Source organism: Branchiostoma lanceolatum, chromosome 16 (genome assembly GCF_035083965.1).
Source record: "Branchiostoma lanceolatum isolate klBraLanc5 chromosome 16, klBraLanc5.hap2, whole genome shotgun sequence".
Classification (NCBI taxonomy): Eukaryota; Metazoa; Chordata; class Leptocardii; order Amphioxiformes; family Branchiostomatidae; genus Branchiostoma; species Branchiostoma lanceolatum.
In genome coordinates this window covers 10,445,984-10,469,897 of record NC_089737.1, presented here as the reverse complement: position 1 = coordinate 10,469,897, position 23,914 = coordinate 10,445,984, and the positions used below count along the sequence as shown (strand labels likewise).

General features: G+C 42.2%; 2 protein-coding genes across 3 annotated transcripts in view; one reads left to right on the top strand and one right to left on the bottom strand.

The window, feature by feature from the left end:
* Positions 1 to 306: 306 nt before the first annotated feature.
* LOC136421449 (suppressor of tumorigenicity 14 protein homolog) lies at positions 307 to 19,290 on the bottom strand. 2 transcript variants are annotated; one of them, XM_066408764.1, is made up of 14 exons: positions 18,840 to 19,290; positions 10,086 to 10,155; positions 9,608 to 9,821; positions 9,009 to 9,127; positions 8,231 to 8,421; positions 7,669 to 7,849; positions 6,225 to 6,620; positions 5,313 to 5,444; positions 4,754 to 4,924; positions 3,829 to 4,018; positions 2,995 to 3,127; positions 2,257 to 2,410; positions 1,539 to 1,681; positions 307 to 944 (listed from the first exon to the last, which is right to left on the bottom strand). In XM_066408764.1, the coding sequence occupies exons 1-14, from the start codon at positions 19,080 to 19,082 to the stop codon at positions 771 to 773; spliced, it is 2,511 nt and encodes an 836-aa protein (XP_066264861.1). In that variant the 5' UTR covers positions 19,083 to 19,290; the 3' UTR covers positions 307 to 770. The 2 variants fall into 2 exon arrangements, with proteins under 2 accessions (XP_066264861.1, XP_066264862.1); XM_066408765.1 differs by having other exon boundaries at positions 7,678 to 7,849.
* LOC136421453 (tryptophan 5-hydroxylase 2-like) overlaps positions 16,337 to 23,914 on the top strand; it is a 27,545-nt gene continuing 19,967 nt past the window's right edge. The window contains exon 1 of the mRNA XM_066408777.1: positions 16,337 to 16,418. The gene's annotated coding sequence lies outside the window, so the exon portion shown is untranslated. The remainder of the gene's footprint in view (positions 16,419 to 23,914) is intronic.

Below are 23,914 nucleotides of genomic sequence, written 5' to 3'. Positions count from 1 at the left end.
AGACTGCGTTAGCGTCACTTTCAATGGGTTTTCTGGCAATGATTTTCACGGCAAAAACAACAGTCTATTATACAAAAGTCTTGGAGAAAATTCACAGCTGTGTTATGCCAACACAAGCTTCTGTATCTGTATGGCCGGTATAACCACCCTTTGGGACAAAATCTTACAGCTTGGTCATGCGACATCTTCGATTTATCCGTGTCTTTCTTTGTATATGGATCCCAACGTTTCAATGAAGAACGCGCAAAGTATGACAATTTTTGTCTTCGTTTTATCAGTCACTTGTTCATTTATTGACAGCCAGAATCTTTATTAACACCAAACAAAGGACAACCTAGGTATGCAAAAAACCCATACATCAAAGCTATTTTGTGTGAAACAAACAAAAACGATAAATTGTGAACAAGCAAAGAAAACAATTTGCAACATGCAAGCAACCTAAGTTGAATCAAAGAACATCATATAGCTACATGCATATAATAAACTAAGAAGTAAAGCGTTTTAGGGGCGCCTGTTTCTGACGTATAGCTAACTTGAAAAGCATCCTACAGCCAATATGAAAGGAATATCATGATTAGAAAATAACAACGTAAATATCTTCCATTCCAACTTTTTTATCTGCATAGTTTACAGTATATTTCAAAACCTCTGACAGCGATTACTTGCCTTCAAATGATCTGAATCAAGGAATTAAAATATTACTACGTCACTAATGTTATAGAGTTCCAGTATGCTGACATATAACCTATGACCCGTGACCTATGACGTCGCTAATCAGAGTTCTCCTCGATTGTCTTCTTGATCCATTCGATGTAGTTCTCCACGCGGGCGTACACCCCGGGGTAGCCGTCTTTAGCGCAGCCAAACCCCCAGGAGGTGATGCCCACCAGCTGCCAACGCCCAGTCGTCTCCTCTTGGCACACCAACGGACCACCCGAGTCACCCTGTCAATGAATCATTTAAAAAATCAATCAATCAATCCATCAACCAATCATCCAACGAACCAACCAATCAACCAACCAACCAACCAACCAACCAACCAACCAAACAACCAACCAACCAACCAACCAATCAAGCAAGCAATGTATCGATCAATCAATTAATTAATAAAGTAAGCAATCAATCGATGTAAAAACCAATCATTGCATTAAGTGCCTTTTGAATGTCTTTCTTCGATAACAATTATAGATAATTTGAGCGTAACTAATAAAATCATACAATGATAAAAAGTACATGATAATAACAAAGTTGATACCAAGCTTCAAAGAATGCATATTGAGGAAAATTTAAAATTTTCTGTTAAAGAAAACTGCAGATCTTGCATGGGTCCAAATGTACCCCACTCCGACTCGATCTCGACTCTAAATTTCCCCTACAACTTGCGCAGCATTGTGCCAACCTCTTATTTACAAAAAAGATGTTAACCGACAAAGCCACGGAGGGAATGTCTGGATCAAAAATATTCAAACGAATCCCGTTGGATTGTTTGAGAGTATGAATCAAAATAAAATCAATGGTGTTTTTTTTTTTAATTTTACCTGACAGGAGTCGACTCCACCATTCACGTATCCAGCACAGAACATGTTCTCAGTCAGGTGGCTTTCACGGTAGGACGATTCCTCCACACAGTTTTCGATAATGGGGACTCGGGCCTCCTGAAGGATGTCAGCCTGAGTTTGGTCTGCAAAGGGAAATGGATGCAGTATGGGTTAACCATATCGATGAGCAACAGTATACGTTTACATATTTGAAGCGAAAACCGGGCACCTTGACATTACAATCACTCACACGAACACAAGCGCTCACACGAGCTCACACAGACACAAACACACGCACACGAAAAATAGTTATTCAACCAATTGGATTGAATGTTTGTAAATTGTATCCAGCTGCTTGAGTAACTATTTTTGGCGTATCTTATTACTAGTATCTGGATCTCTAGCCTTCATCAACACACACGCACACACACACACACACACACACACACACACACACACACACACACACACACACACACACACGAACACACACACACACACACATACATGTACACACACAAAAAGACTGGCACAAACACATAATCACAAGAAAACATATACACGCGCGCGCGCGCACACACACACACACACGCACACACACACACACGCACACACACACACACACACGCACACAGCATGACACACTCGCGCGCTTCAACATCAAAACAGTAGGACAATAAGAATGTTGGTAACGATTTTTCAGAAGTGTTTGACTCACTTTCAGTGACGCCCCACCCCTGCGTGAAACAGGTGGACTCTGCCGTAAAGCTGGCCGATGTAACATCCGGGACCTCCAGGCAGGCCGTATTGATGTAGTCGTTGGTGTTCACGTCCACTGCTGGGATCTTGACCAAAGCGATGTCGTTGTCAACCTGTTGGTCAGATAATTTCTTACTTGAGTGTCCGGTCAAAATCCTTAGTTTTATTGTATCATTACTTCAACTCCGAGTTAAATATAGTTCATTGACGTATTCGTCTGTCTGTTTGTGGGTGTCTATGTTTCCGTACTGCAGTTGCTGTGCGTTCTGACAGGGGGAGCCTTCCGTCAAGAGAGGAATTATATGGTATCATGTAATGATCGAATTCTTTCCAAGATGTTTTCAAGTTAGCAAGCCGTGTGGGCAAAGTGTGCTTCGATATATGGCTATCCTAAAACAATACTGTAGTCTACCAGCCGACGTTAATCGTTCAATTTTCTTTTAAAAGTTCAGGTCACGATAAATTTAAGATCTGTAATGTTCTTTTTCGATGGGTGCAACATCAAAAATTGTTCGGGGACTCGAACCCTGTATTCTGTGCCAATGTCTCCAACCACAAAGGCATCAGTACCACAATGTTGCTGTCGGGGTACATGCTCCCGGAAAGCCCAGTACCCATATTGGCGGTGGCAGCTTTGAATAAATAGTGTGATGTTTAATAGACTAGGTCAAACTTTAAGCCAACATGGTTTCTTTACCTCCTTATTGTCGTATTCTTCGTGGAGAATGATTTTCGTGGGATTCAGCAGCTCGGCACCGGCCTCCATCGGGTCCCTCCTTAACCGATGTTTTCCGAGAAGGACCGTGAACTTGGAGGCGTCCGGTGGTGCACTGTACAGGCGAAACAAGACCATAGCATGTCACCTTCCTTAGGGTAACACTGACTTGCACTATTTCAAACTGCAGCTAGGTATCGCTGCTAGCAGACGCGCTCCCAAACGTAAAGTATGTACACACTCAAGTAGCTAATGCGGTATTTACAATGCGTTCCAAAACGCTATATATCATATACATAGACGTTATGAAGCAACAAGCACTGCTATGATTGTCATCACAACCCATCCAGATGTTCTGGCTGCAAATATTCGGAAACACAAACAGAGCAACACACACACACACACACACACACACACACATACAAACACATGCACACACACACACCAGTACTCCCATTATCAAAGGACGAGAAGAAGCCGAACCAATGAATCAGAGTAGTTTTAGAACCATTGTTTTAAATTAGTATTAGAAATTCTGTCAGTGTCATTATATGAACGTTACCATATATTTTGTATCTGTATGCCTGCACTTAGCCCTATAGGGCATGAATGCACAGTAAAGGTTATCATTATTATTATCATTATTAATGGCGGTAAAATGACGTACTTCTCATCGTAGAAGCAGTGCGAAGCGGTGACGACCCACTCAGGATCAATGAGAGTCCCTCCACACACACACGCACGCACGCGCGCGCGCGCACACACACACACACACACACACACACACACACACTCACTAAAACTAAAATGACGTACTTCTCATCGTAGAAGCAGTGCGAGGCGGTGAGGACCCACTCGGGGTCGATGAGCGTCCCTCCACAGAACGGCTTCTGCCCCCACGTCACCCCGAACTGCGCGATCCACGGCCACGAGCCTCGCACCGCATCCTCTCCGTTGATGATACGGACACGGCCCTGTTCGAACTTCCTAGTCCCGCAGTCGCTTTCTACAGAATAGCGAGATGGCAATAAGACATAGAAGTTACTGGAATATTCTTCAATCAGTGACTTAAAAGGTAACAAAACACTGTCGTACCTCCAGATTTTCGATGTCTACTGTACATCTTGATCACGGAGTGACCTAGTCTCGCGAGAACACGAGACTAGGTCGAGACTAGAAATAGTAGACGTTACACCACCCACACAAGGCAATCAGGAGATTAACGTTATCAGTCAAAAAAGATTAAGTCCTTGATGGTGGATAGGGCGGCGCCCATTTCTGTTTCAGAAGCCCTTGGGCCACACAACTCTGTACAATCACTACAGCAAGGGGGCTAGTCCACTGGCAGTGGTGTGTGTTTAAGTACTATACGCTTTATTAAATGCTGAGAGCTAAGCATAGAAAGCAGTTTGTACATCTTCAACCTCTATGTTATAAATTGACCGGGGATAAAACTCACGACCTTTCACTGCAAGGCGAACACTCTACTAACTACTAGTAGACCATAGCACAGGCTACGTAATAATAATAAAAATGTTTCACAGCCAGCCAGAAAAACAAAATACTGGACGCCCAAAACATTACTTTTCTCTCCATAAGTCTATTGTCGAATACGCAAAAGACACCATAACCAAAAGCATACAACACGGGCTTCCCAGCATAAGGGTTGCAAAACTTGATTTCTAAACGCCTTAAGTCTCGAATGTTTGTCTGATATATCGATAGCTTTTGTGAGTCCTACCTGGTTCAGGTGTGCAAGGTCCAGGGGATCCGCACATCTCATGTTGTACATTAGAGCCCTCCAGACATTCCTGTCCTTCCGCGTATCGCACACACTCGCGGGTCCGGTTCCTCCTGCCTTCACAGTCCTTAGAACAGGCGCCCCAATCACTCCACTCCGACCAGTGGGCTTCTAACAACAACAAAATCACAACATTGTTTAGGAAATGTGTAGATGATTCGAATTCAGCGGATACAATTATCTGTTCATTTGAGACAATACGTGATGTTCATTAGGTTCCATTCCACTAGACGGCGATTACTGAGCAACCCTACAGCAACCGAATTGGATTAAATCATTATCCTTGATCTCATCATTGGAATATCAGACAGGCGTTTAGAAATATGACTTGAAAGACACTAAAACGTTTTCAAAAGTTTTACAAGTCCTATTACTATGACATGCATTGAGGGATATGTTAAATATTTGATCACTTATAATTAGTGGTCGCAACGAGCCTCTGTGGACAGGTTTATTTTAGACAGAGATTACCAAAATGCGATTCAAAGTGTTGAAATACCTAGCACAGTAGGTGGGGTGGGGGGCCCTTCACATCCGGTCTCGTCCGCACCGTCAACACAGTCGCTCAGCCCGTCACACACCCAGTAGTACGGCATGACGTAATAAGGCTTGTGGATGTTGTGGTCGCACTCTGTCAGGAAAAAAGACACATCAGAGGTATGAACAGTTTTGACTTGACGTCATTGGGACATCTTAATGGAGGCAGACGTAGCCTGGCTAAAAACCACGCTCCTAGCGGCCGGTCCGACGCGACTATTTGCATGTCAGTGAATTGTAGTTCAAGCGTTGTCGAACATGTAGAGATCTTCTTATCCACTCAAATAACCTCAGAGTCTATAAAGTACCTTGTACATAGAATATGAAAGAATATCACAGCAATGCATAAAACCTGCCCATAGAACAATCTTCTAATCAACTCAAATAACCTCTATAAAGTACCTAGTACATAGCATATGAAAGAATATATCACAACAATGCATAAAACCTGCCCATATTTTAAACGAAAATTAACATTGCGGTTTGCATTTGATAATTTTGTTAATGTTAAAGGTGGTTGAGAATGCTCTATAGCCTTCAGCGTAGACTTTGCGTATCTATTGTCTTATCAGATGCCTACACATTGTATAATCAATTTATGCCACTGCTGTATGTACATGGTTCGCATATATCTAGTATGTACATTTTAGTGTACATTTATGATGTATATTTATAACATTGTTCGGGAGAATTGATTATTATATTGTTTAAGTTCATATTTACCTTCCTTCGAACTTTCCGTCATTTATTTATCAGCATCGCATTGAGGAGTGACAGGCCACATACATACATACATACAATTAAGTAATAGGCAGAAAGATAGAAGAGATGCCCATCGCTAACCCGGCATATTATGTTGCGGAATGATACTCACCAAAGCATTGTGCTTCGTCACTGCCGTCCTGGCAGTCAGGGGTGCCGTTGCACTCATAGCGCTGGTGTGTACATTCGCCGGACCCGCAGGCATACTGGTACTGCGGACACTCCACCAATGGAGGGGGCTCTGTCGCTGGAGGAGCCTCAGTCACTGGTACTGGAGGGGCCTCAGTCACTGGTACTGGAGGGGCCTCGGTCTCTGGTACTGGAGGGGCCTCGGTCTCTGGTACTGGAGGGGCCTCGGTCTCTGGTACTGGAGGGGCCTCGGTCTCTGGTACCGGAGGGGCCTCGGTCTCTGGTACTGGAGGGGCCTCTGTTACTGGAGGGGCCTCCGTCTCTGGAGGGCCTTCAGTCACTATAGGGGGCTCCGTCATTAGAGGGGGCTCCGTCGCAGCTAGGACAGAGAGAAGTCAAGGTTGGAATACATACATTCTTTTACAATCAAAATCTCAAGTTCAGCATAGTAAGCAGCGTTATCGAGAAGCATTTCATTTCATTTGCAAGTTTGGGCTTGACTTGGGCTCAGAATGACTTTTCATGAAGATGCCTAACTTTTTTCGTCCACAGATTAATTTCAAGTATTGATTAAAAAAGCACACACACAATGTAATTTCATGTCATGCCCGCCGCTTGTATATCTCAAGCAACGACCCTGGCGTACTGACTTGCGATCTGTGACCCTCGCTGCGTTAGCTTTTGTATATAATGATTATCAGCCATCAGCCAATCAGACACTGCCTCTCCTGTTGTTTGAGTGGTAACCAACCAATCATATTGCCCCTTCGCCTTATAGGCGGTAGCGTGATTGGCTGACCAACGTTAACATAATTAGAAGGATGTAAGGATCTCCGGTAGGTACGCCGGGTCGTTGTACGATGAATACAAGCGGTGAACCTGGCATGAGAAGTTGACAAAGACGTAGACTAGGGGTGCCGCTACAAAACCGGTATTTCTCAATGGACCGGTCCATAAAAACCGGTCCGTAAAAAAATCAGTGGACCGGTCTATGGACCGATTAGAAAATTCATAGTACCAGGCTACCAGCAGGCGGCCACGTAACTGGTCTAAGAAAATACAAAACAGCAGATTTAACGAGTCGTTTTCGAAGACGTTAGCTTTGAATCATATCTAGGATGAATAAACAGACGGCGAGGAGAGTGTAGTTATAATTTTGAGACAAAGTGCAAACCTAAGAAATTATATCGTTCCAGACATGACGTTTCGAGACCTTTACGTGTGTCTCGCTCTCCAAAATATGATGTACTGCGACACTACTATAATCAGGTACAGGTCCAGACCTGGACCTGACCCTCTGGACCTGGACCTGGACCTGGACCGGAATTTTATGTACCGGTACCCACCCCTAACGTAGACATTGTGGCGTTGCGCTCAAGCCTAGAAAGCTTACATTACAGCGCAATGTTTAATGTAAACTGACTCACCACACTCACCATTACAGACAGCCCTAAAACTTGCAGAAAACCCGTGGCCCGCGATGCTACGGTCGGAGTGGAAGCGCAGGTAGAGGTTGTTGCTTGTTGACCGCACAGTTTGCCCCTTAAGGGTGTCACCGCAGTACTGGTTTCCGATAGCCTCCGATTGGTCGTCAGGCCCGTCTCGTATCTACGATGGAGAGGTTGCAATAAAGTGTACAAAAACATTTGGTTTAGGTAGCGGCTATTGACAGGATGATCATGTCAACAGTAGGAAAAAATTGCACTGTTGACAGCAAAATACTATCAAGTCTCAGCAACGACGCAACCGGTATGCCCTGGCCTTGGTACCGAGGAACGAATACAGAAGAAGATATCAGGGATTCTACCCCTATATATATCAACATGTCTAAACCGACAAACCGTCTACAAAAATGCAAAACTGCACTCATCTTGTAGCAAATGATAATAGGAAAATGGGTCTGGACCTATAACTAAATCCTCAGATTCCACAACGAAAACTATTTTTTATTTTAAATCGACATTATTCTTCTATTAATATTCTACTCACCTCCAGGAAATCATATGCACAATATGGCCCCTCGATATCAAACTCGTCGAACGTGAGTTTGATAGTGGCTCCCTCCTTGACCTGAATGACCCACTCGCAGTCCGTGTTGTTGGTGTACCGGTCCAAGACTCCGAATCCAGGACTGGTGATGGGCACGCTGGAGTCGATTACACGACCTCCACATTTGATCCCTAACAGAAGAAACAGTATTGACATACATTTTCAGACATTGGCAATACAAATGTTCGGTATGCTGAAGACTTTAGGATGTCCGCAATTTTCTTTCTGTTTTACTTTGGATTGCTATGGTGTTGGTAGAAAAGAGCATTACTTTAAATTGCGATGTTGCAAGGTGGTATAAGACCATGCTGTTTCCCCTAACTGCACTTCTGGAAAACTTCGCTAGGTTCAACATGTCGATCCACCCTTTCTACCGCCTGAAAGGTTTTGTTTCCAGTAGCATTTGGGGATGTATTTGATTTTTGTAATTGGCAATACTGCGGGCTCAAATAAGATTATCTTGTGTATATATTGTATCCTGTATAAACCGCTGTGTAGCGGTTACAGGATCCAAGGCAGATACGGGGCCTCAAGCCCCACCCCAGCCAAAGAATCTGGCCACGATAAGTTGAAAATCGCCGTGGGAATGCCTGCAACGGAGGCTAAGATAATATATCCATTGTTTCAGTTTAATAATCTGAATATATGATTATAACATACTTTCCCCTGGTATAGTGGCCTCATTTACACAAGTTAGAAATGTTTTTTTCTTGCTTACCTTGGTAAGAAAACGAGAATCCTTTCTCCGTGACGCTTCCATCGCTCGTGAACTGAACGGTAAGGCTGGGACCGGTGCTCACGATGGTCGAGAGGTCACTGGGCTGAGTCCCGGCAACACTGGGGAAGTCATCAAAATAAACGTCAGACAGGTTTGACAACATTCTTTTTTTTGAAAAATTGATTAATCCAGAAAAGACCAGAAACGTAATCAAAGATGACAGACTGCACCCCCTTTCAATCCATAAGAGAGATAGACAGACAGACAGACAGGTAGACAGACGCAAGGTAGACAGACAGACAGACAGGTAGGTAGACAGACAGACAGGTAGACAGACAGGTAGACAGGCAGACAGGCAGACAGACAGGCAGACAGACAGACAGGCAGACACACGTGTGCACATTGTCACAGAGGAAAAGAGACAAACAGACAGGCAGACAAATAGACGAACAGACACATTGTCAGAGGGATACATGGTTATATTATAGTCGAGTAACCGAATCTGCAATACTCTTACAAACCGCTATCATGCCCCTGGCGTTACTATCTCCTATCGTTCATAAAACTTGCAGGGGTTTGATGATTTATTTCCGTCTAACCTTTTTAACACCGTTCCAGTGACGCTGTCACCGTCGATAAACTTGACCACGTCGTACGCCCTTTCTGTCGTAAAGTCGTCCACGGTCAGAAGCACGAGGTTATTTTCCGGCAGTGTGATGGTCCAGATACAGCTCAAACTACTGTCGTAGTTCTCGGGGTAGTTTGGAGACGTGAACTCGCCCTCTAGTTCAGTGAACTGTCCGCCACATTGCGCTGGGAAAGAACGATAAAAGCCGTCACTTTAACTTTAGATCTTCTCGATGTGTCAATCCGCTTGAGTACAAGAAGCGCCTGGTGTCAACTATAAGAGCAAACAAGTTAGTAAGAGAGGACGGACTTCACCCCCTTACCCATACTTCTTTTGACCCCTTCCAGTCCAAGAGAGAAAAATAGCAGCACAAATTACGTGATATATGTCAATGCTTCATTGTGATGAATATTGCATAAATGATGTTTGGACATTGGACAATTTCTTACTTCGTGTTTCTTGAAGGTTCCTACTGTCTTGTGCCCTCACGCCTGTTGGATTCTTGAGCTCCTTAAGAACCTGTAAGGCACAAAAGGATAATCAAAACTTAAGATCCTAAAGAGTAATCAGATAGAGGATTGTATACATGCATGTACGTCTTGTAGCAGTTCATACAACACAAATATTGTTTGAAGTCATGATATACATTCTAGTTGCGCTTTCTTTCAATTCGTACATTTTATTCCGTTCGTTTATTCAAAGCAATTTCCAAGATGGCGGACATCCCTGCATTCACAACAGAAAAGCATCCTGGATAAAATGTTAGTCTCTATCAGATTATTAACTACGTATACACCGGCTATAGTGAGAAAATTTGCCAGGGTTTCATTTGCAGGCTCCTGCGCGGGCAATATGTGATCTTCACCGTGGACTGACTCTACTGGCTAATTATTCATTTTTTTGCCGAATTCTATGATCCTTACGCCCGTAGGAGGGCCTGGTGGAGGCTAGTTAAGTGTTACTAGATCGCAAATCCTTGTTTATACTCAATGACAATGACAATGAAGTTTATTGCATATTCATGCCCAGCAGAGGGCTAAATGCATTACAGTATCATAAGAATACTATAAAAAAATGCTATGCTTTAATTATGATTTACATGCTTCTTCTCTCTTCTTGAAACATTTGTAGACAAATTCACAGAGTTTTTTCATTACATCGTAATTGGCTGTTGACATAACATGTGCGAACATTTCCTCCTTTGTTAAATGTGCATATCTTCGGTCTAGCAATATGTCACTAACAGGAGAATTGCGTATATCTTTATAAAGAGAGCATTCTAGAACAAAGTGTACTTCATTTTCTATATAGTTCTCATTACAAAATATACACAGTCTGTCACTAGGAGGAGTCCGGTTATATCTACCAGCTTCAATATGTAGTAAGTGATCGCTAATCCTTAGCTTAGTCATGGCGCGGCGATGGTTAAAGTTTGTTACATCAAGATATTTCTCTCTTTCATATGTATGTTTAAATGTTTTGTAGGTTCTTAGTTTATTACCTTGGTTCTCTTTTTTGCCACTGGAGTTCAGTTCTGAGTAAAAACTTTGCACATAGATATCTTTTAGTCTTTGTTTTACTTCAGACTGAGCAGATGATGTATTACTGTCCCTGTTAAGTAGAAGGTAGGCAAAGCCTGACTCCTCAAGGATTCTACTAACAGAGGACAGCCAACATGGCAACTTGCGTCGGTGCATGTCTTGTTGAACTAGAAAGGACTCAAACTGAAGACTGTTTGGGGGTACTTCTCTAACTAACCTTTTGTAGTACGAGTAAAGTCTAATACATACTTCAATCCATAGTGGGTACCTGCCGAGTTCTGCCCTCGTTGCCAGGTTGCTCGCATTCCTTCTTACGCCTAGGACTGATTTACAAAACTTAAGATGAATTTGTTCAGTTGGGGACTTGTCGTTTAGTCTAGTCTTGCAATTGCCCCACACCTCGGCACCATAAGTTAGAATTGGCACTACACAGGCATCAAATAGTTTGCAGTATACGGAGATTGAGGGGTTGCTGTCTCCTAATGTTGTTTTTATACTGAACAATGCCCTTAAAGCTTTCTTTTGTAATGTTTTTATTGCTGTTGTAAAGTTACAACCAGTTGTAAATACCACTCCCAGATAGCAATACGAGGAAACTATCTCTATGTCTTTATTGAGTAGATGGAATTTTAGATTTGAAAACATATATCCCTTTTTATTGAATACAATTATTTTTGTTTTGGTAAGATTTACCGATAATTTCCATTTGTTACAGTAAAGGCCTAAAGTATTTATTGCATTTTGTAGACCATGTTTGCTTGTTGATAGCATCACAAGGTCATCAGCGTAAAATAGACTGGATACGCCTGATGTATTTAGCATGGGCGCATCGAAGTTTCCTTTATTGAGCTCGTCTGCTAAGTCACTGACATATAGGTTAAATAGCGATGGGCTTAAGACACAACCCTGCCTGACTCCAATCTCAATGGGAAAATTTTCACTTAAACCTATGTTTGTCTTGACGCTTGCTTCAGACTGATTATATAAACTTTTTATTATATCATAGATTTTACCAGAGATTCCCTTCGACATAATTTTAAAGAGGAGACCTTCATGCCAAATAGAATCAAATGCTTTTGATAGGTCCACGAAACAGGCGAAGAGATTTTTCCTTGACTGCGTGTGTTTCGAAATTAAGGTTTTCAGTATAAACATATTATCAGAGGTTCTGTAGTTTTTGCGAAACCCGGTTTGATTTGGTTTTAATATCTCGTTTTCTTCAAGGAAAGACGAGATTCTTTTGTTTAAGACGGTGGTGAATAATTTTCCGAGGCAGCTAGAAATAGAGATTCCGCGATAGTTGTTGGTGTCATCTTTTCTTCCTGATTTAAATATGGGCACTATGTAGCTATTTGACCAGATTTTTGGAAAGGTTCCTCTTGAAAGGGCAAGATTAAATAGTTTAACTAGAGGTCCTAATAGTAAAATCTTTCCTGCTTTCAGCATTTCATTAGTTATCATGTCTTCGCCGCACGCCTTTTTATTTTTTAGGGACGTTATTGCGGCACTAATTTCTCCCCTTGTGACTGGGTAATCTATTGGTCCTTGATTTGTGTTGCGTTCCTGAAGTACATTCAGTTTGTCTATTATTTCCTGTTCAAATGCAGTGTCAAATGTTTGCGTCTCTATCCTACGTTTTTCATGTAGAGCTTTGAAGTGATTTACCCAAGAGTCGGGCGGAATTTCTTCTTGGGTTGTGGGGTTGCTGTTCAATATAACCCGGTCCTTTTCATCAACAGGAGTTATAGCAATAGCAGAAGATTTTGTGAATGCTTTGGTGCATTTACATGGCATCTCTGTACACTGACGCTTCAATTGGCTTAAGATTCTTAAGAATTTGTCCTTGACAATGACGACCTATCTTCACCAGAAGGCATGTTTAATACTCTATTGTTGTCACTACAAAACCGTTTCCGTTAAGTTCAAATGTTGATATGGTCCCATTAAAGTATGGCATTCCATCCATTGTATGGCTTAGACAGGAAGGATATAGCATATGGGGGTGACACTCTTTTGAGGCTGTATTGAAAGATTTACAAAGCTTTCTTGTATTATGTTTTGGCAGGCGACCATGTCCACGAGACGACTTTCTGTGCCTTGAATGTAGTATCTGTGTTTATGTCTGGAAGAACTGCCAATCAACAATATTACAGGAAACAAACAACACGACTAGATAAGTTAATAAATCATTCATTCATTTATCTATTCATTCATTCATCTACTCATCCATTTATCCGTATATTAATTCACTCACTATTTAAAATAAGACTTAAGCATTTTGTGTGAGATTATGCATTGTTCGAATGGTTGTATCGACCGAAAAGTCTCAACTAGTAATGTTGTCGTGTTATAATAGTTACTTGCAAACGTAATTGAGTTTATTTTGACGGATGGTGCAAAATAAACAAGGTGTCAATCTGCCCAAAACTCATTTTGACATACATTCTTACAATACTGCCTTTTCTTAACGTACAGAAAATGTACTGATGACCCAACGTATTGTGTAATAGAAACATACCGCATTTCTTAGTTATGTTTTTTTTACTATCCTACTTTTTCAGAAAAAAATTAAGAAAGCACGTTTTGGTAACCCGTGCCCAAGATGTTTAACATCCTTTTAAGATATTTAAGTGTACGTCTAGACGTCTGAGTAAACTAGCACTGCAGTGTCAGCAAAGGGCTGACCACAGTGGGTGGTCGAAAGGTCAGCGACCTTATTTCTGGACCAGAGGGTCGAGGGTTCGACAGTTCACATATTAACTAGCCGGGTTATTACCCTACGATGTATCAGGGCTCCTACATGTATATACCTCTTAGCAACTAGTATACTAGGTAATCAAAGGTATTCTCAAATTGACCGCAATGGCAGTGGGTTTTATCAATCACGACGAGTATTGAAGGCGGAGCCCATCCCTTTCCTTCCATCGCCTTTTAATTACCTCCCCAACGCCAGGCACCCACTTATGCTAGGGTCACATTTCCAAGCCGGGGCCCGACCGTTTGAGAAAAAAAGAATAAAAGTTGCACATCAAGAATATTCATCGCGTATGGTAAGGAATAATTATCAAAAAGTTTTGTGTGTTTTGTTGTCTTCTATATCATAGTTTTTGTTCCCACAAGCTGCCCGGCCGGACCCCGGGCTGGAAATGTGACTCAAGCATTACACATGGGTGGAGTGAAGAAAGTATTGTTAAGTACCTTCTCCAAGGACAAAACGTCTCGCCAGGGATGCCAGGAATCGAACCCGTGGTCTCTTGATCCCGCGTCCGCTAGCCGAACTACCCGGCTATATAGAAAAAACTAGTATAGTAGTCTCCGTAAAATAACAACGACCAGCCCCAGGCTAAAGATCAATTGTTCATAATCCAAAACCACTGGCGGAATTTGCATCGGTTCATTGAATCTGTTCAACGGTGCGGATTATATAGTGTCTGTTTTCCTATATAGAAAGATGTAGATATAGAATTGATACATTCTGTATCGCCTTACGATTTAGAGCGCAGAAAATGCGACATGATGTAAACTGTAAACACCTGGTATGCGTTGCGCTTAATGAGAAAATTCTCTTCTCTTTCTGCACGACTAGCCCGTGTGTGTATGTTTGTTGTCTGTATGGTCACGTCACTGTTTTAATCATGAATCATGTATGGTGTCTATATATATGACAGCAGCTTTGGGAAGGGACACTATCCGCACACTTCATAAAGCGACGCAACACAAGATAAAGGTAAAGCAGATGCACCCCTAAGTAATAGGTGAACCATGACGTTTTTTCAAGTAGCTAGTATTAGTGCAAAGTGGCTTCACCGCGGCTTGTGTTTTCAGTCAAGCACACCCAATCACCGTGCCGACGCGGGGAGCAAAGACACCTCACACCACTTTATAGCAAGAACTTAGGTTGCCCCTAAAGTTTAAAACCAACATTATCTTTTATTTTCTTCTTAATGTCCCTGTAGCTCAATTGGTAGCGGCTTCGCAGTTGAGCCTCCTGTTTCCAATTAGTTGGATCCGGGAGACTCCGGATCGAATCCCGGGAAGGGTATCCTTGTCGGAGCTGCACCGTCTTTCGGAAGAGACGAAAAATGGGGGTCCCGTACGCGTGTTCGAGGAGGTGCCTCGAGTGCGTTACAACAGCCTCATTACTCATATGAGTACATACTGGCTGAAATAATACAACCTGGTGAATTAATCGTAGCTGACAAAGAATCGTACAGAATATTCGGCCATATCATACGCCCGTGTCGGACGACTAACTTAGGACAGGGTTGTCGTATACTAGCCTGTGTTTACACCAGCTCTCGGCCGGAGGTTACTGACCCCCGCCCCAAGGGGGGTGGCGGTCACAGGACCGGCTGGCCACTCGTCAGGCTTGTCGTATACCATCGCGCGACACACAAATACTGTATACGATTTATCGACTGCAAATATGTACATATTTTTCTAAAGTTAGAATATGTAGGTAAACAAAATCACGCTTCCCATGTGACAATCGCGGCAGAAACTTGCTGAGTGGAGGGTGAAACGTCGTGAAGAGTACATTGGTCACATTCGTCGCAGTATCGTCGCAAGATCACAACGACAACAAGCAGGGGGTATTTTGAGATAGTCGTGCATGTACCGTTCATAATGTCTTGTTACCGAATGGACTGTTTTTAATCCTTGTCAATGCTTACTTCAGCCAGCTTGCAAATCATACGGCATCAAAATTTGCGACGTCCTATGACGAACGTGGCCACACACCGGTAGGCTGACCACCTTTGGTCAGAATGCCAGGAATCGAACCCGTGTACTTTAATCAAAGTACTCAGGTCATCAACCTCACGTGATAAGAGCAAATTTACTCATGAGTCACGTTGACAGCGCTGTTTTCATTTGAATGGCGAGAGATTTCCTTAAACTACAACTGTAATGAGACCCAGACTAACACATGTTATAATCATATCTTCCAACCTAGACAATACCGTACATTTACAACGCTAAAACTCTTCTCTTGGACAAGTAAAATATTGTGTCAAGGTGCCTAACTACTTATTAAATACACATTACCCTAAAGTTTGATGAACATCACATGCTCCATGCAAACCGTTCCAAACAATTCAAGGCCTTGAACTGTTTGGAACGGTTTGCATGGAGCATGTGATGGTCATCAAACCTTTTCTGTTTGCACAAGGCTACATAAATATCAGGTGAAATCGCGACGTGTATTTTTAGTACTTCAGGACTTGAGCTGCTATAACGAAGGTATGGGGAATTTATGATTATTGTCGATTATTAGGATATGAACAAATTGTGAAGTAAGGAGTGTATAGATAGGATTTAACGAGTTTCAAGGTTACAGGGTCTATGTTTCGGGCAGTAAAAGTCACGCGGTGTTCAGGTTTCGCAAAGGGAGGGGTCTGGTTTCCTTGTGTCAGAGAAATCTCAAATGGGCTCCATTCGGTAAGAGCTGTGGCGAATTTCTTTTGCTCAGTCACATAACTTTTTGCAATATATAAGACATTCTATGCTAATGGAACGGCCTTGTGTTGGCATATGTACTGCTCCAGCTACATTTGCTGCGTTGGATTGTGTGCCTATATATATGAACTCTATAACTTTTTGCATATTCACGAAATAAATTGTTGTAACATAAATAAGTAATGATATCTATTGATAGAGTTATCAGGACTCAAATGACTGTGTATCTCTGCTATATTGTATCTGACCCTTAGCTCTTCCTCATGACCTCAATGAAAAGCGGCCTGCGTGCCGATTTGAGCTTATCATGAATAAACAAAGTTCAAACAAAATTCGAGTACGGTTTAAAAAATTAAGATCTAGAGTAGAATGAGAGTGGAAAAAAATCTTTTAGGACAGACATTTTGGTTCAGCCTTTACCGACGTAACTGTTGCTTCTTAATGTTATAACGGGGGGATTTCCTTGTGACAAACATGTGACAAGAACTCGGGACTGAATCGTTCAAAGTCTGAGATTACGTAGCTGTAAACTCAAGAAACACCTACATGTGACCTTCTTCGAAGGGCAAACTTTAATGCACTCACGGACGTTGACCTTGGGTCAGCCATTCCTTAAGCGGGTATATCACTGGACTGTGCTTAATTGCACTACATCGCGAAAGGTATTCGCAAAGTGTCGCAAACTGGCGCCAATTTGTCGCCTGGAATTGCGATTTTTTTTCAAAAGGTGCATGAAAAAAGCGCAATCACTAAAAATATAATTTTGGTGAATTTTGACCATTGTACGTTGACTTTTAGGTCAATGACAACACTGCTATTTCCAATGAAGTTATCTTGTATCTGATTTAGAGCTGAAAACGAGAATCTTACGTTGATGATACAGAAGTTGTATACAGTAGTTGTCTAAGGTCCCTTATACAAAAATACGCATTATATAAAAACCACATCAAAAACACGCGCACGAGCCATACTGCAAGGAATCAAACGTTTGCGGTCAGATAGAAAATGATAAAAAAAGGATGCAAAGGAAAAGGCTTAAAATAGACAAATATTTAAAGAATTAAGCTGTCCGTCTTGGGAATCGAACCAGGGTCTTCCGCTTCGCAGGTCCGGGGTTTCTCACAAAAACAGATTCGCTTCCTGAGTGCGCTATAGATACTCCATACATTTTTGTTGGTTTTATTAGTATACTTATGTGGTTTGAACGCACCAATCAAGAATGAACAATCGAACCACACAAAAAGATGGCCCATGAATCCAAGCAACATTTTGTTTTCGGCCCGTTACAAATCGGTAACAACAGTTCTAACTAAAAGGCTCTACCAGCCTCCGCGGGTCGCTGGGAAAATAGTAGATATTGGCCAAAATAGAGTCAATTGTATGAATGGAGTCGGCTACGGAGATATGGTCCAATATTTCAAATGTTACCCTCCATCCTCCATGGCCGAAGTCCCCCGGCAAATGTTCTCCCCATAGCCGGCGCGGTTAGTCTGGTAGAGACTATCTAACTAAGGCCAAGGCAAAATAGAGTGTGTGAAACAACCAGATACATTATTCCGCTCAATTTTCTATAATGAAGTACAATCGCGGTGTGTTTGACCACAAACGCACAGGTTTAAAGTACAAGTGTTCATTTAGTAACCGATTCAACAACCAAACTAAACAAACACAGTCAACCAAAACTTTTCACTATTTGAGCTCCTTGTACTTTTTCAAGATAATTCAAGAGAAGAAAAGTGTCGTTAGGTAGTCCGCAAAGGCAGTCTTATATACAAATACAACAAGCGTTTAGTACCGCATTTTGGAAAGCGAAAAAAAAGTGATTTTTTTCACTGGTGCACAAACGATATTTAACAAAGTTGTTGAGAGCAATAACTATTTATAAACATGCTACCGATTCGAAGTTTTTACATACGATTTTGAGCTTTTTTCCCCAACTCCAATCTTACTGAGCATACCTGTAGCAAAAGATACGCAACTAAAGTACCTATTTCTTTCGCCCAGCCTGATATATGCGTCCAAAATTTCCACCGTGAAGTTAAAGCAATTGTATGACTCCAAATAAACGTGTACCTTTTTCAGCTATACATCTACATTATCACAGAAAGAGTACAGAAAGTCGTAAGGAATAAAAAAAAGTGGTAAGCAACTTTACCGGTATAGAAACAATTGATAAAAGACTTTGAACGTTTCAGGAAAACCTACCTTCATCACTACTTTCTTGACCATCAGCCCGTTTTCTGACCAGTCCTTGTCCAAGACGCTCTTTTTTGCGAGAGCTTCTTCTTCATACTTCTTCTCCTTTGCTTCTTCAAGCATAAGAACTTCTAATGGCTCGTCGACCCGCTTTTCGTCGTTGAGAAGGGCCGATACCTTGTCAGCCGGGGCGGCGGCGCTAAGCGCGAGCAGTCCCGCCAAGAGGAGTAGGCACGCTACGGTGGTCATCATGCGTCTCAGCGGCGCACTGCTTTTGGCACACCGGGTTTCTGTGGAGATATTTAAAGAGTCGGTTTTGCTTGGTTGGTCGAGGAAAGTAGGGCTCAACTTACAGGTGCGGGTGAGTGTTAGCTTGAGTCACTTCGTCAATGAATGCCACAACGCTACAACAAAACGTCACCAAGTATGCCACGCTTGAACGCTGTACCAACACTGAGTAGACTTCTAAAAGGCGTTTGCACGCCATGCTATAGTCTTGGCATCCCCGGTGGGGGCGGATTATATTGTGTGTTAGTTACAAAGGTTACACAGTTATCTGGCGTATGATTGGTTCATGACGTAAATAGATTAGTTTCAAAAAGTATATCTTGTAGCGTTCTTGGAAGAACGTTAGAAATTTGGCAGGATACGTAATTTTAGATTGTAAGCGGTTAATTCTTATGTTATATAGGCGCGTGTATTCTACGATACGGATAGGAAGTTTAGGTAGTCTATTTTCGGTCACAAGTTTATTTTTTTAGTATTTTCCAAAACTTTAAGAATATGTCTTTTACTCTTATTTGTTCTGAACATTCCTGTATTTTTTTAAACTTCTGTAGGATGTCTTATCTTTATGCCGTTGAAACAAAGCAAAACAAAAAAGCAACAACAATACAAAATGTTTTTAAAAACGTCTATAAGACCAAATGCGTTTACAGAAACAGTGTAAGAGTTGTAGCTTTTCTTATACGCTTGGCTGATTCTTACCTAGTGTTTCTTCATGTTTATTTCTGTAGAATGATATTTCTTTTTCTGCCATGTAAACAAAAAAAAGACAGTTGTGTGGTCTGGCTACCACTAAAACACAGAATGAGTTTACTGAAATAGTATGAAAATTGCAACTTTTCTGGTACGGCTAACTAATTCTTGTACCATCAACCCATTACATGTAACCGGAGTAAAAGGACAGAACCTACCCTACTGAAAGTAACACATACTTTGATCAATGACATTTAAGGTGCTTTCCTCATGAATTGCTCGCTGTTATCTTATTTACCTGTGGAAGAAACAACAAAGACAACTATCTTGGGAATCTCATCTTCAAGGAAATGGGGACACTAACTGGGTGGCACAGATAGTAGATAGGGTACGTGTGTTGACCCGTTGTCAAGGAAACGGCATGGCTGTGTCAAGTAGCAAAATGTCGTGTGCGACAAGTGTTGTGTGACAGTTCTTTTGTCGTGTGTGTGAACACGGCCAAAGTCACGACCATGTGCCGAACGTCTTCACTTCAAGGATAACTAAGAGCGTGAACCATATGTGTCCGTACGAGCGTATCGCAAATTGAAAGCGTCCTTGGGGTAGTCTCTCATCGGACGTCGAGCAGTGCGAAATTCTAAGCCTCTACCAGGCTCCGCGGCTGGCTGGAAAAATAGTAGAAATTTGCCGAATAGAGTGTATAATGGGAATCGGCTACGGAGAGAGGGTCAAATCTGTCATCCTATGTCCTAGATCTAGATCATCCTAGGATGGCAGATTTTACCCTCTCTCCGCACCCGACTCCCTTAGCATACTATTCACTCTATTCGGCCAATTTCTTCTATTTTTCCAGCCATCGGCGGAGCCTGGTAGAGGCTACGAAATTCTAGTCCCTACTACGCCAGATATAGGGAGAGTATTTGCCCGGAAGGTTTGGTCTCTGTATGGTAACATTTGCAGGCGGGGAAATATCAACCTTACCGTGGACTGACTCTACTTGCCAATTATTCCCTTTCTTGGTCGAATTCTACGATCCATACCCCCGTAGGAAGGCCTGGTGGAGGCTAATGAAACTTATATTGTCTTCTTACAGAAACATTGTCTTAGATCCGTGCCGTCGATCATTTCGTTTTGTCACAGCCTGCTTGAATATTCTGGGGGAAAAAAATGAAAATTGTACGACGGCTTATGCTTCGGTCCCATTTCCAATCCGGGGCCCGGCCGGGCAGCTTATGGGAACGGAAAATATGACATGAAAGACAACAAAAGACACAAAACGTAAAGCGATTACTCTTAGCCATATATTGTGTATTTTCTTGATATGCATTTTTGTATTTTTCGTTTTCGCAAACAGCCCGGCCGGGCCCCGGACTGGAAATGGGACCGAAGCATTATACAGGGTAAAAAAGGATTCACTTTTAGGATGATGCATTTCTTTTTTGCAAGGAAAGTGGAATAACACGTCAACTGTCGTGCTACATGTAAAAAGAGCGTAGCTAGAAACAAGAAGGGCAAGGTCAACAAACTTTTGGCAGAGCTATGATTAAACCTGTAATGAGCGGGGGCGTATGGACATGAACTAGTCACCCCCTGTGCGGAAATGGGTGAAAACGGGAGAACAATGGTTTGGAAGCTACGTCAATATATAGGTAAAGCTAGTCGCATAGCCATGTTGAGGCCATAGGGCCTGTTCGGTTGTTATCCGTTGTGTCTAGGGCACGGTATATTTGAAGGCGGAGCCGAACTCTCTCCTCCCAACACATCTTACCAATGTCGAGTACCCATTAATACATTGCTACACCTGGGTGGGGTGAGGAAAGTGCCTTTCCAAGGGCAAAAAAAAAATATCTAGCCGGAAACGCCCTGGACGTAACCGATGACCTCTCGATGTCGTGTCCGCTAGCCTAGCCACTCGGGCATTTAGGACATTTAGCGCCCTTAGAATAACACATGATCTACCCCATACAAGAATGAACGTCGAAAACAACTAGCTGTACACAACAGAACACAGCACAACACAACACAACACAAACACAACACGACACGATTCAACACAACACAACACAAGACGACACTACACGATTCAACACAACACAACACAGCACCGTGACCACACACCATCATTCGCCAAAGAAGTAACATAAGTCCAGGTAGACTAAAGGAGTTGAACTCTAATAAACCCCTATCATACTTCAAAGCCTATCATACGCCAAAGGATGGACGATTATCTGTTAGTTCATGATTCATGATCAGTTTAGTCGGAAGTCAGCCGGGCTGTCGTCTGGGCCCCAAAAATGCTCCACCGGCCATTCACCTCTACTTGACCTTGACGACTCGCATATGACGAATTTCTTAAAGCAACATTCCCAAGACGGAGTACTTGAAAAGGTCGTGGGAAGGGACGTAGTCACAGACTCGTGTGTTGAAAGAACGTCTTGTGTAGAAAAACTTCGTACCTCGGTATACATTCGCAGAACGCGTTCGAGCAAAGGGCAATGCCCTCTATCTGCCCCCCCCCATTGGTAATCTTCTATTCACATTCACATGTCGGTGATGACTGAACGTGTAGTTCCGATAGTCGTACCGTCTTCAAAACGTTACAGCTTTCATTGCCTAGGTCCTAGAGTTGTAGGCAATAAAATCAGAGTAATGGCAGACACAATAATGAAATGATTTTTGTGTGCATTTTTTAGTTGTTTTGTTGGCGATTTGAGATAACTTAACCATCTTTAAGAACACGCACGCACGCACACACTCACACACACACACACGCACACGCACAATCACAAATGAGCTTGAATGAACCGGTGACTGTAGAGGAAGGAAGGAAGGAAGGACTATATTAGAGTAGGATGACTGTAGTTCATGCCCTTATCAAACAGACGTGATGCATATTTCCCTAAAGTAAATTCATATCTAGCAGCAACAAAATGCACACTGGAAATAGAAGTGTAGAATGGTATGTTATGAGGGGCGGGTTCAGATTTGTTTTTTGTGTGCATTTGTAAAAAACAGATATCTTTCGCCGTCGATGGTTTGTTTAGGCAAAGGGAAAGAAAAGAGAAAATGCTCATGTTACTCAAATACAAAAAGTGCGAGGGGGGGGGGGGTGATGGGTAACATTTCTGTATGAAATGCTCAATTCTCTCTTTTTACTGCGCTCCCTGCTGTCTAGGATAAAATGGTGCTCATCTTTTGTTCTTTGTGGGAAAACATAGGTCGACTAAAAGGTATTTAACACAAAGAGAATCTTATACATCACTCCACTGTATAGAGATTTGTTGGGTCACTTAAAACACGCCGGCAGAAAGGTTTTCATAAAATCCGTCCCTAACATCCGGATCCCTCATATAGGGGTATTTTATCAACCCCATGCCCAATCCTGAGGCATTGCTGTTTTTCTTACCGCCGTTTTGCTGTATCGTGAGCTAAGAGTAACTTAATTTCCATCCCGTAAAATAAAGTACCGGTGTTCCCAACTTAACCCTATCCAGACTGGGCTTTTTTGGTATATCTGGGACTGGGGGGGGGGGGCTGATTCGGCCCCCCCCTCATAATTTCCGAACGGTATGATGTATCATCACCAAATTTGCAGGGAGTGATATTCACGTCAAGTTTTATAATTCCTGTAATTTTAGTGACGTTATGACGTAATATGACGTAATTATGACGTCATCGATGGGATTTTATTGGCTAAATAGGGAATTCCCGTAATATCTAAAGGTATTAAACAAAACGGTTTGTATTATTCATTTTAAGGTATGCAAGGCATACAACGTCAATGGTAAGTACGTTGACGTCAGAATGACGCCATAGGGTGACGTCATGTGTTGTTAGCGATCCCTTGGGATCCGCCATCTTGGATCGGCCATTTTGAAATTTTTAAAAATCCTTTTTTTCCACTTATGACCCCAAAGGACACTGAAAATGGACTAGAAACGTTAATCTAAATGTTTCTGATAAAGAAAATGTCAGGTATTGACGATTTTAAAGGCAAAAAAGCCTGCTGATACCTGAAATAGTGATATAGTCCGCCATCTTGGATTTTGACTGATTACGTCATCAAATTAGCATAAATTATGAATATTAAATCAGGAAAGTTACAT

Coding starts and splice junctions, on each gene's coding strand:
- LOC136421449 (XM_066408764.1), bottom strand. CDS start 19,082: ATGATGACCACCGTAGCGTGCCTACTCCTCTTGGCGGGACTGCTCGCG. Junction 5,445..6,224: donor TGACGAAGCACAATGCTTTG/GTGAGTATCATT, acceptor TTTTCCTGACAG/AGTGCGACCACAACATCCAC. Junction 4,019..4,753: donor ACCTTGCACACCTGAACCAG/GTAGGACTCACA, acceptor GCTATTCTGTAG/AAAGCGACTGCGGGACTAGG.